Source organism: Gigantopelta aegis, chromosome 9 (genome assembly GCF_016097555.1).
Source record: "Gigantopelta aegis isolate Gae_Host chromosome 9, Gae_host_genome, whole genome shotgun sequence".
In the NCBI taxonomy this organism is placed as follows: Eukaryota; Metazoa; Mollusca; class Gastropoda; order Neomphalida; family Peltospiridae; genus Gigantopelta; species Gigantopelta aegis.
Genome location: NC_054707.1, coordinates 66,892,464 through 66,905,465, shown reverse-complemented (window position 1 = coordinate 66,905,465; position 13,002 = coordinate 66,892,464). Strand labels below are relative to the sequence as shown.

The window sequence follows — 13,002 nt, the reverse complement described above, 5'->3', positions numbered from 1 at the left end:
TGAAATGCAGTTAAGACAGTTATTTAGTTACAAGGGAGTCGGAAGTTTCATGAAATGCAGTTAAGACAGTTATTTAGTTACAAGGGAGTCGGAAGCAGTTAAGACAGTTATTTAGTTACAAAGGGAGTCGGAAGTTTCATGAAATGCAGTTAAGACAGTTATTTAGTTACAAGGGAGTCGGAAGTTTCATGAAATGCAGTTAAGACAGTTATTTAGTTACAAGGGAGTCGGAGTTACAAGGGAGTCAGCAGTTAAGACAGTTATTTAGTTGCAAGTTAAGAGACAGTTATTTAGTTACAGGGAGTCGGAAGTCGGACAGTAGTTACAAGGGAAATGCAGTTAAGACAGTTATTTAGTTACAAGGGAGTCGGAAGTTTCATGAAATGCAGTTAAGACAGTTATTTAGTTACAAGGGAGTCGTTAAGACAGTTATTTAGAAGTTTCATGAAATGCAGTTAAGACAGTTATTTAGTTACAAGGGAGTCGGAAGCAGTTAAGACAGTTATTTAGTTACAAGGGAGTCGGAAGCAGTTAAGACAGTTATTTAGTTACAAGGGAGTCGGAAGTTTCATGAAATGCAGTTAAGACAATTATTTAGTTACAAGGGAGTAGGAAGCAGTTAAGACAGTTATTTAGTTACAAGGGAGTCGGAAGTTTCATGAAATGCAGTTAAGACAGTTATTTAGTTACAAGGGAGTCGGAAGTTTCATGAAATGCAGTTAAGACAGTTATTTAGTTACAAGGGAGTCGGAAGTTTCATGAAATGCAGTTAAGACAGTTAATTAGTTACAAGGGAGTCGGAAGCAGTTAAGACAGTTATTTAGTTACAAGGGAGTCGGAAGCAGTTAAGACAGTTATTTAGTTACAAGGGAGTCGGAAGTTTCATGAAATGCAGTTAAGACAGTTATTTAGTTACAAGGGAGTCGGAAGTTTCATGAAATGCAGTTAAGACAGTTATTTAGTTACAAGGGAGTCGGAAGCAGTTAAGACAGTTATTTAGTTACAAGGGAGTCGGAAGTTTCATGAAATGCAGTTAAGACAGTTATTTAGTTACAAGGGAGTCGGAAGTTTCATGAAATGCAGTTAAGACAGTTATTTAGTTACAAGGGAGTCGGAAGTTTCATGAAATGCAGTTAAGACAGTTATTTAGTTACAAGGGAGTCGGAAGCAGTTAAGACAGTTATTTAGTTACAAGGGAGTCGGAAGCAGTTAAGACAGTTATTTAGTTACAAGGGAGTCGGAAGTTTCATGAAATGCAGTTAAGACAGTTATTTAGTTACAAGGGAGTCGGAAGTTTCATGAAATGCAGTTAAGACAGTTATTTAGTTACAAGGGAGTCGGAAGCAGTTAAGACAGTTATTTAGTTACAAGGGAGTCGGAAGCAGTTAAGACAGTTATTTAGTTACAAGGGAGTCGGAAGTTTCATGAAATGCAGTTAAGACAATTATTTAGTTACAAGGGAGTAGGAAGCAGTTAAGACAGTTATTTAGTTACAAGGGAGTCGGAAGCAGTTAAGACAGTTATTTAGTTACAAGGGAGTCGGAAGTTTCATGAAATGCAGTTAAGACAGTTATTTAGTTACAAGGGAGTCGGAAGTTTCATGAAATGCAGTTAAGACAGTTATTTAGTTACAAGGGAGTCGGTAGCAGTTAAGACAGTTATTTAGTTACAAGGGAGTCGGAAGTTTCATGAAATGCAGTTAAGACAGTTATTTAGTTACAAGGGAGTCGGAAGTTTCATGACATGCAGTTAAGACAGTTATTTAGTTACAAGGGAGTCGGAAGTTTCATGAAATGCAGTTAAGACAGTTATTTAGTTACAAGGGAGTCGGAAGTTTCATGAAATGCAGTTAAGACAGTTATTTAGTTACAAGGGAGTCGGAAGCAGTTAAGACAGTTATTTAGTTACAAGGGAGTCGGAAGCAGTTAAGACAGTTATTTAGTTACAAGGGAGTCGGAAGTTTCATGAAATGCAGTTCTGACAGTTATTTAGTTAAAAGGGAGTCGGAAGCAGTTAAGACAGTTATTTAGTTACAAGGGAGTCGGAAGTTTCATGAAATGCAGTTAAGACAGTTATTTATTTACAAGGGAGTCGGAAGTTTCATGAAATGCAGTTAAGACAGTTATTTAGTTACAAGGGAGTCGGTAGCAGTTAAGACAGTTATTTAGTTACAAGGGAGTCGGAAGTTTCATGAAATGCAGTTAAGACAGTTATTTAGTTACAAGGGAGTCGGAAGTTTCATGACATGCAGTTAAGACAGTTATTTAGTTACAAGGGAGTCGGAAGTTTCATGAAATGCAGTTAAGACAGTTATTTAGTTACAAGGGAGTCGGAAGCAGTTAAGACAGTTATTTAGTTACAAGGGAGTCGGAAGCAGTTAAGACAGTTATTTAGTTACAAGGGAGTCGGAAGTTTCATGAAATGCAGTTAAGACAGTTATTTAGTTACAAGGGAGTCGGAAGTTTCATGAAATGCAGTTAAGACAGTTATTTAGTTACAAGGGAGTCGGAAGTTTCATGAAATGCAGTTAAGACAGTTATTTAGTTACAAGGGAGTCGGAAGTTTCATGAAATGCAGTTAAGACAGTTATTTAGTTACAAGGGAGTCGGAAGCAGTTAAGACAGTTATTTAGTTACAAGGGAGTCGGAAGCAGTTAAGACAGTTATTTAGTTACAAGGGTGTCGGAAGTTTCATGAAATGCAGTTAAGACAGTTATTTAGTTACAAGGGAGTCGGAAGTTTCATGAAATGCAGTTAAGACAGTTATTTAGTTACAAGGGAGTCGGAAGTTTCATGAAATGCAGTTAAGACAGTTATTTAGTTACAAGGGAGTCGGAAGCAGTTAAGACAGTTATTTAGTTACAAGGGAGTCGGAAGTTTCATGAAATGCAGTTAAGACAGTTATTTAGTTACAAGGGAGTCGGAAGCAGTTAAGACAGTTATTTAGTTACAAGGGAGTCGGAAGCAGTTAAGACAGTTATTTAGTTACAAGGGAGTCGGAAGTTTCATGAAATGCAGTTAAGACAGTTATTTAGTTACAAGGGAGTCGGAAGCAGTTAAGACAGTTATTTAGTTACAAGGGAGTCGGAAGTTTCATGAAATTTGATTTTTGACTCTATTGCTAATTTAGGGGCTGGATGTAGCCCAGTAATAAAGCGCTCACTTGAACTGCAGTGGTTTAGGATCGATCCCAGTCGGTGGGCTCATTGGGCTATTTCTCGTTCCAACCAGTGTACCACGACATGTATATCAAAGGCCGTGGTATGTGCTATCCTGCCTGTGGTATGGTGCATATAAAAGATCCCTTGCTGCATTAGGAAACATGTAGCGGGTTTCCATTGATGACTACGTGTCATAATTACTAAATGTTTGACATTCAATAGCCGATGATTGAGTATTAATCAATGTGCTCCAGTGGTGTCGTTAAACAAAACAAACTTTAAACAAATCGCTTACCCTACAGGGAATATAATTGTGATCAGGTGTAATCTAAGAGTTACACGTAAAAGTAAATCAACGATTGATGTGCTATATACAACCCCCCCCCCCCCCAAAAAAAGCCAAAAAAAAAAAAACACACAAAAAAAAAAAAAAAAAAAAAAAACACCCAACAAACAACAACAACAAAACAACCACAATATGAAGAATTGCGTCGTAGTGTTCTACGTCTAATAAACTGACATATAGTTATTTCGGAATAAAAACATCAAAAGACAGTGATAAAGAATTATATGTTTCTACAGTAAGCCTATCAAAACTAATTTATTAAGTAGTATTGAGATTACCGATTAGAAGTGAGGCTGGTCTTAAATTTGAGAAATGTTGTCCCATGGTGGTTTCATATTTTGGAAAATATTAATTTATTTCCTCAGATCCCAGATTATTTTTTTATGTTTTTTTACAATACTGGTATCTTGAAGGTCCAGGGATATACAGATGGTATTTGACGTCAGTGGCACGAAACATGTTATCTCTGGGAGTGCCATGCTCCGACATGTATGAGATCACCATAGCGACAATATGAAAGGGTTATTGCTGGTAACCCGAAGGAGTTGTGGTATTCTTCTTTATTACTTTAGACCAAGGGTCACCATGTGCTATAATGTTATTCACGATATACAATGTGTTTAACAAATGACTGGCTTTGGCAAAGGGTTGTTACTGTGATAAAATTTAAAATAGTCATATTGGCACATATGTGACTGATCATAAACGGACTGAACCATATTTTTATCTTAAGAAATTGTTCCTATGATCCTGGGTATTATAGATACTAGTAATAATAATAAGGAAATGTTTTATTTAACGACGCACTCAACACATTTTATTTACCGTTATATGGCGTCAGACATATGGTTAAGGACCACAGATACTGAAAGAGGAAACCCACTGTCGCCACTTCATGGGCTACTCTTTTTCGATTAGCAGCAAGGGATCTTTTATATGCACCATCCCACAGACAGGGTAGTACATACCACGGCATTTGATATACTAGTCGTGGTGCACTGGCTGGAACGAGAAATAGCCCAATGGGCCCACCGACGGGGATAGATCCCACACCGACCGCGCATCGAGCGAGAGCTGTACCACTGAGCTACATGTCCAAATATAGTTTCCGTGTACGTATTGCGTGAATCCGTGAACGTGTTCCGTGTACGTATTGCGTGAATCCGTTATCGTCTTCCGTGTACGTATTGCGTGAATCCGTGAACGTGTTCCGTGTACGTATTGCGTGAATCCGTGATCGTCTTCCGTGTACGTATTGCGTGAATCCGTGATCGTCTTCCGTGTACGTATTGCGTGAATCCGTGATCGTCTTCCGTGTACGTATTGCGTGAATCCGTGAACGTGTTCCGTGTACGTATTGCGTGAATCCGTGAACGTGTTCCGTATTGCGTGAATCCGTGAACGTGTTCCGTGTACGCATTGCGTGAACGTGTTCCGTGTACGTATTGCGTGAATCCGTGAACAATACCCGTGCACATTGACAGAAATTAATTTCGAAAGGACATGGTCAGATTAGACTTCTTATCCAAACTGATGATGATGCTCAGATAACAAAATATTCTATCAATGAGGATAAAAAGTCCGACTAAAACAAAACGTAACTGCTTTAGTTCAAGATTAAACATTTAAAAGTTTTTAAGGTTGATGCTCGCTGTTCCAGACCCATAATTCGGCTGTTTCTCTTTTCACTGTTCGAGGAAAAACAGAAAATTAAAAAACAAACATCTTCATAAGACTGAAAGCTGAAGCGGACACTCGGGGTGACTTGCACATGAATCGTCCCCTGTGATTTCGGGGTCTATTCACTAGTCACTGATTGAGAAAACCCCCTGAAAATTAAAAGAAATATCCTCATAATATTGAAAGCTGAAACAGTTACTGGGGTCACTTGTACAAGACTTGCGTCCGACACCCCACCCCCACCCCCCACCCCACCCCCCGATTATTGGGTCGTCTTTTGCCCTTCAAACCACACATATACGCGAGGGTTCACTCAAATTAAAACTGCTGTCTACCAGGACTGTTCTGAATTTGTTGCAATTGTTAAGACGGGGCCGATTAACAGAGACGTTTTAATGACTGTAATTACATATTAAATATATTTTTCTGTATAAAATATCAGTGGCTCTACATAAAATGTGTTTCTGATCGTCCTAGGGTTTGTATTTGGTCAAACTTCATTTTATTATCCAATATATTTTGTTTTGTATGTACAGAATTATCTGGAGACCACATTCAATTTGGGCTGCTTACAAATATTATCAGAAACACATTGAATATACAGTCACGAATATTCAAAACAAGAAACTATATTTAATATGTAGTTTTAGTCGTCAAAAGAGTTTATTAGTCGGAAGCATTTTACCATGGAGCAAATTCAGGATAGTCCCTTTAGTCGGGACGATGATCCATTGCAAATAGACATTGGCATCGGGTAATGAAAAGGTAGACAGAAAAAAAGAAAGAAATGTTTTATTTAACGACGCGCTCAAGACATTTCATTTACGGTTATATGGCGTCAGACATATGGTTACGGACCACAGATACTGAGAGAGGAAACCCGCTGTCGCCACTCCATGGGCTACTCTTTTTCGATTAGCAGCAAGGGATCTTTTATAAAAAGTTTGCTTTATTTAACGACGCCACTAGAGCACATTGATTTTTTTATCTTATCATCGGCTATTGGACGTCAAACATATGGACATTAAGTCAATACTTTTTTTTTTATTGTGCAGGGCAATTTAAAATGGCGGGCAAATTGTTTATGTTATCGTTGGAAGACTTATTTTGTTAATAATGATGTATTCAATCGGGATTTAGTGAGTACGGTAGGTTATACATAATTGGTTGGTGTGTCCATTTGTTGCACTATTTCGGTTGAGAAACGGTTGAAATATGGTGCCACAAGTTTTGAATGCCAGCTATATATAGGGTATGTAACAATATTCGGACGTATCTAAGGAACCACACTTTCTACGTACCTTGGGACTAAGTTCGGATGAAACAGTATTGTTTAATGTTCGTGTCGGTCACACATTTAACACATTCAGTTATTCTGAAGAAAGATCCTGCACTAGCACTGTCAGTGTACACGGACACTTCACCACATTTTGGTGGAGTGTTATCATCATTGACAGATAAAAAATACATTTGGATGGAATCAATTTAAAAAAAAAAAAAAAAATTCATATACTTACTTGTGATATTTATATTTTGGGTATTTATTTACACTGTGTTTTTTTAGAGGAAACCCGCTGTCGCCACATAGGCTACTCTTTTACGACAGGCAGCAAGGGATCTTTTATTTCCGCTTTCCACAGGCAGGATAGCACAAACCATGGCCTTTGTTGAACCAGTTATGGATCACTAGTCGGTGCAAGTGGTTTACACCAACCCATTGAGCCTTGCGGAGCACTCACTCAGGGTTCGGAGTCGGTATCTGGATTAAAAATCCCATGCCTCGACTGGGATCCGAACCCAGTACCTACCAGCCTGTATACCGATGGCCTAACCACGACGCCACCGAGGCAGGCGGATCTTTTATATGCACGATGATCCATTGCAAATAGACACTGGCATCGGGTAATGAAAAGGTAGACACAGAAAAAAATAAAGAAATGTTTTATTTAACGACGCACTCAAGACATTTCATTTGCGGTTATATGGCGTCAGACATATGGTTAAGGATCACACATATTTTGAGAGGAAACCCGCTGTCGCCACTACATGGGCTACTCTTTCCGATTAGCAGCAAGAGATCTTTTATTTGCGCTTCCCACAGGCAGGATAGCACAAACCAGTTATAGATCACTGGTCGGTGCAAGCGGTCCACACCTACCCATTGAGCCTTGCGGAGCACTCACTCAGGGTTTTGAGTCGGTATCTGGATAAAAATCCCATGCCTCGACTGGGATCCGAACCTATTATCTACCAGCCTGTAGACCGATGGCCTAACCACGACGCCACCGAGGCCGGTAGGTAGACACAGATGCTAATTCTGCTTTGAATTTGCCTTATATCAGGGTTGGTGTGCCGTAAACTGATTTTAAACATAATATTAACCAATATATATTTGCAACTTGGCAAGATGATTGGAACGGTACGGTTTTGAACAAGCTTCATTCTGTCTAGACAGTCGTGGAGAGTGGAAGTCCTCCTATAGGCAGTGCAGCTAGGATTAGTGCAGGGCGCACATTAAGTCAATACTTTTTTTTTATTGTGCAGGGCAAGTTGCTTCCCACTATGTAGCAAATTTAAAATGGCGGGCAAATTGTTTATGTTATCGTTGGAAGACTTATTTTGTTAATAATGATGTATTCAATCGGGATTTAGTGAGTACGGTAGGTTATACATATTTGGTTGGTGTGTCCATTTGTTGCACTATTTCGGTTGAGAAACGGTTGAAACATGGTGCCACAAGTTTTGAATGCCAGCTGTATATAGGGTATGTAACAATATTCGGACGTATCTAAGGAACCACACTTTCAACGTACCTTGGGACTAAGTTCGGATGAAACAGTATTGTTTAATGTTCGTGTCGGTCACACATTTAACACATTCAGTTATTCTGAAGAAAGATCCTGCACTAGCACTGTCAGTGTACACGGACACTTCACCACATTTTGGTGGAGTGTTATCATCATTGACAGATAAAAAATACATTTGGATGGAATCAATTTTTAAAAAATAATAATAATTCATATACTTACTTGTGATATTTATATTTTGGGTATTTATTTACACTGTGTTTTAATTTAACTAATGGATTTTCATATTGATGTTGATCAATTCATTTATTTATTTACCACATTGTTTGATACCCAGTAGTCAATGTATGTTTTAGTATTGAGGTGTTATTAAACATTCATTCATTCATTTTGTGACACCCAATAGCCGATGTGTATTTTGTGCTGGGGTGTCGTTAAACATTAATTCATTCATTCTAATAGGAAAACCCACACACTGAGGAGGTTAGGACCATACCCGTACGAGACAGGGAGGAACAGGGGACAACTGTCCTCCCAGTGTTGAAGCAAAACTTCAAATTCGGGCAAAAATTATACAGATATTCGGGCAAAATGTGGTAACCTGAGACCTTTTAACGATGTATTTCCATCACTCTCCCCTCAAAATTAGTTGTAATCCATGTAAAAATGCGTAGTGATTCGTTGCAACACTATAGCTATTTGGTAGTAATGCTAATATGATTTTTTTTTCTTCAAGATTCGGGTATTTTCGTTTAATTCGGGCAAAAAACCACCCTGTTCCCAACCCCTACGAAAATGGGAGCCCGTACACATGTGGTTAGGGCATGCGTCGAAAGTCTTTAGTGATACCACTGAAAATTCCATAAAACAAACACATTACTGTACCACACCTCAACATTTATGGGGTGCTATCACTTTAACTCCAATGAAATTAATTCAAGGAGAGTAATTGTTTCCTCCCCTTAACATATTAATTAATATGGTATCAATATGGTAATATCTTAAATGGCTTCCCATAGTCTAAGTTAGGGAAGCCATTAATCACTCCCCTCAACTGTTTTCATGTCGAGGTCTGTTGTACCACATTTTTATAAAAACGTTTTATATTCTTCCATAAAACACAAACTCAATATTGTACTATAATATTTTTAATAATAAAAATATACACTTTGTATAAATATACCATATTATATAAAAGTGGTATAGAAGCTGAAATTATTATGATTCTGCACAATTATGCTTAGATTTAGTTGTACATACAAATCGTCTAAGTTTTCTTTTAGTATACCATAGACCTGGGCCCGTGCTTATAAAACTTTTAGTCTGAACCCGAGACTCTAATAGAGTCTGAGACAACGCCATACAACTAGTATGCGTGTGACGTCATTTGAGAAATAGTCTCTAACATGCTCTTTTCATGTTCCACTATTACCATACAAAAAAAAAAAATAACAAACCAGACCCACATGAACGGTGTCTGGAGTGGGGGTCACAATCTCTAGTTAAGGGGAAATGCATATTGTTATCTTTATTTATATAGAGTTGAGCAAAAAAACACACCAAAACATTTATGTCGAGTGTGGGACCCAACAGCCTCAACCCTGTTCCTGTTATGAGCCTACAAACACAAAAAAATAAGAAGTAAAGTTTGTTTTATTTAACGACGCCTTTGTTGAACCAGTTATGGACCACTGGTCGGTGCAAGTGGTTTACACCTACCCATTGAGCCTAGACCCACTCAGGGTTTGGAGACCAATGGCCTAACCACGATGCCACCAAGACTGGTACAAACACAAAAGGACAAACATGACATAACGCTTAGCCTCTCCCAAACCTCTACCGAGGCAACAGTAAAGTAAAGCTTATGACTGGTATACATGAATGAACATCATTGAAGCTTTTTGTTCTATTGAAATTCTTGTCTTAATTCATTTAACTAATGATGTAATTAACTGGAAATGAATGAGTAATACCTCATTACATTGAAAACTTGTTCCTGCCTCTCCAAATGTAGTTGGAAAGTCTTTGCACATGCTCAGGTATGGAATGGAAAGGAAAGGTTTTATTTAACGACGCACTCAACACATTTTATTTACGGTTATATGGCATCGGACATATGGTTAAGGAACACACAGATATTGAGAGAGGAAACCCGCTGTCACCACTTCATGGGCTACTCTTTTCGATTAGCAGCAAGGGATATTTTATATGCACCATCCCACAGACAGGATAACACATACAACGGCCTTTGATATACCAGATGTGGTGCACTGGCTGGAGCGAAAACTAGCTCAATGACAGTGATCGATCCCATAACAACCGCGCATCAAGCAAACGCTTTACCACTGGGCTATGTCCTGCCGCTCAGGTATGGATTTAAGATGTGGATGTTGGGGTCGTGAACGCCTTCCTCTAAAGTTTGAAACATGAAGATAATGAATTTAGGACGATTTGGTTTTTTAGTTGAGTAGATTAGTGATCTTTCAGTGATTGATTATAATTGAAAAATGATCAGTTGAGCTCTACCGATGTGTTCTGTCCCGAATCAGGCTTCTGGCTATCCAGAGACGAGATCTGGGACAGATATGCTCGAAACCTTAGTGGTACACGAGCATGTTAAAATATATTGCACTCACACTCTACCGATGTGTTCTGTCCCTGATCAGGCTTTTGGCTATTCAGAGACAGGACCTGGGATAGATATGCTCGAAACCTTAGTGGTACACGAGCATGTTAAAATATATCGCACTCACATTACCGATGTGATGATCGATTATCAAAGTTCATAACAGATTGTTGCTGAAAATGTCAACTATAACTGTTCCTAGTTTATGTGATAAAATTGTGCTGGAGTTTGGGCCTGTTGTCATGTGTACATAAAGAAAACAAATAATGAATTGATATTAAAGATAAAATTAGCAAAATGTAGGGTCTATCTATGTGAACATGACAATAGGTCCATGATCCTAATAATTCAAATCCTTCATAAGTTCACATAACATTAACCAATAATTGTATAACTGAAATTTCAATCACAAGGCAATAAGCACTTACAATCAGCTCTTGTCCACTTGTCCCTGAAAGTGAAAATCTGCTTGGACAAGCACAAATGTTACTCAATGGTTATCTGGTGGACAAGTAAAGATTTACAAATCAGTTTGATTTTGAGCAATTGGAAACTTTGCTAATACACTTGAATATAGACAAACCACTTATATGTACAAGTGAAAATATTGGAAGTCCGGTTGAAGGATGCTAAGTAAAAACAATTGTGTTTATTATCACTGTGTAGAAGGTCCTTTTTTAAAGTTGTGACCCCCTCCATAGAAAATCAGCATCAGCCCCAGGTATTCATGGAGTAGGGCAGAATCTGGATGATTTCCAAACATCAGACAACATGACTACAGCCATTTTGAACTGTTTTTTGCAGGTCGGATGACCTACAGCTTGCTGGATGCCTTCAGATTCCATGAACTCATAGGAGTATTATTCTCAGCCAAAGCCAGTCTTCGGAACAACTCACTGGGCATCCAATGAGAGACATCAGCTAAAAATAGAAACATAACATGTTAACAATGAAAGAAACAAACAAATAAGAACACTAACAATACCCAAAGATGAGAGTGGGTTATGAAAAAAACCTAATTCTGATATTTTAAAGGGACATTCCTGAGTTTGCTGCAATTTTAAAGATGTTATCGATTAACAGAGACTTTTTAATGATTGTAATTACATATCAAATATATTTTTCTGCATAAAATATTAGTGGCTGTATATTAAACGTGTTTTTGATCGTTCTAAAAATTTTACTAGGTTAAATTTAATTTTATTTCCTAAACTATATTTTTTCGTACATACGAAATTATTTGATGAAAAAATCCAGATTGGGCTTCTTACACATATTAAGACGACCACAAACACATTGAATATACAGACACTGATATTCTAAACAAGAAACTATATTTAACATGTAAGTTTAATCGTACAAATATTTTATTAGTCGGAAACATCTTGCAATGCAGCAAACTCAGGATTGTCCCTTTCATACTGGTGGTTAAGTACTGAGATTGGTCCTAGAGGTAAGGATGCTGAATGGTCTAAAATGGTGACCCCCTTTTAGAATGTATGTAAAGTATTAAATGAAATCATATTGTAAGTTTTGGACAGAAAATATGTAAAATGTTTGGCAAAACCCAGAAATATTCTACAAACGATTAAACATCTGGAATATCAAACAAATCCGGAACATTTCATCTCTGAAGACCAAACATGAGATGATTCTAGTTTTCTGAAGACCAAACATGAGATGATTCTAGTTTTCTGAAGACCAAACATGAGATGATTCTAGTTTTCTGAAGACCAAACATGAGATGATTCTAGTTTTCTGAAGAAAACATGTAAGAATTTATTATATTAGTGTTTCTGTAAATTAAAAAAGAAGAATTTTGATATTATAATAACATTTTCAATATTATTTAATTTCCATTAATATTACCTGCAATCAGAAAGGTAAAATCTATGTGTAACAGAGCACAAGGAAATATTTGTAATAAAAGTTTAAAAACTTATATTCAGTAATAATGTAACAAAAATCTTTTTAAATACTTACGAAACTGTTTGTGATAGTAACAAATGCGATCGTACACTTTCTTTAAGCCAAGCTGACTTGCATAAAACAAGGGACCACCACGGTAACGAGGGAAACCCAAACCATACAACCTGCATGATAAAGTAAAAATTAACACATAATAACAAGGAATCTCCATGGTAACGACAGAACCCCAAACCATACAACCTGCATGATAAAGTAAAAATTAACACAATATAACAAGGAATCTCAAAGGTAACAAGGAAACCCCAAACAATACAACCTGCATGATAAAGTAAAAATTAATACATAATAACAAGGAATCTCCAAGGTAACAATAGATCACCAAACCATACAACCTGCATGATAACGTAAAAGTATAAATGTACAGACACACAGTAACATTTAGAAAAATGTCTGT

The 13,002-nt window shown here is 37.4% G+C and overlaps 1 protein-coding gene across 2 annotated transcripts in view; it reads right to left on the bottom strand.

The window, feature by feature from the left end:
• Positions 1-9,125: 9,125 nt before the first annotated feature.
• LOC121381196 (peroxisomal bifunctional enzyme-like) overlaps positions 9,126-13,002 on the bottom strand; it is a 22,750-nt gene continuing 18,873 nt past the window's right edge. For both annotated transcript variants that reach the window (XM_041510387.1, XM_041510388.1), the window contains 2 exons: positions 12,603-12,712; positions 9,126-11,540 (listed from right to left, as the gene is read on the bottom strand). In XM_041510387.1, coding sequence (XP_041366321.1) covers positions 11,434-11,540; positions 12,603-12,712 — 217 coding nt within the window. In that variant the 3' untranslated portion in view covers positions 9,126-11,433. The remainder of the gene's footprint in view (positions 11,541-12,602; positions 12,713-13,002) is intronic.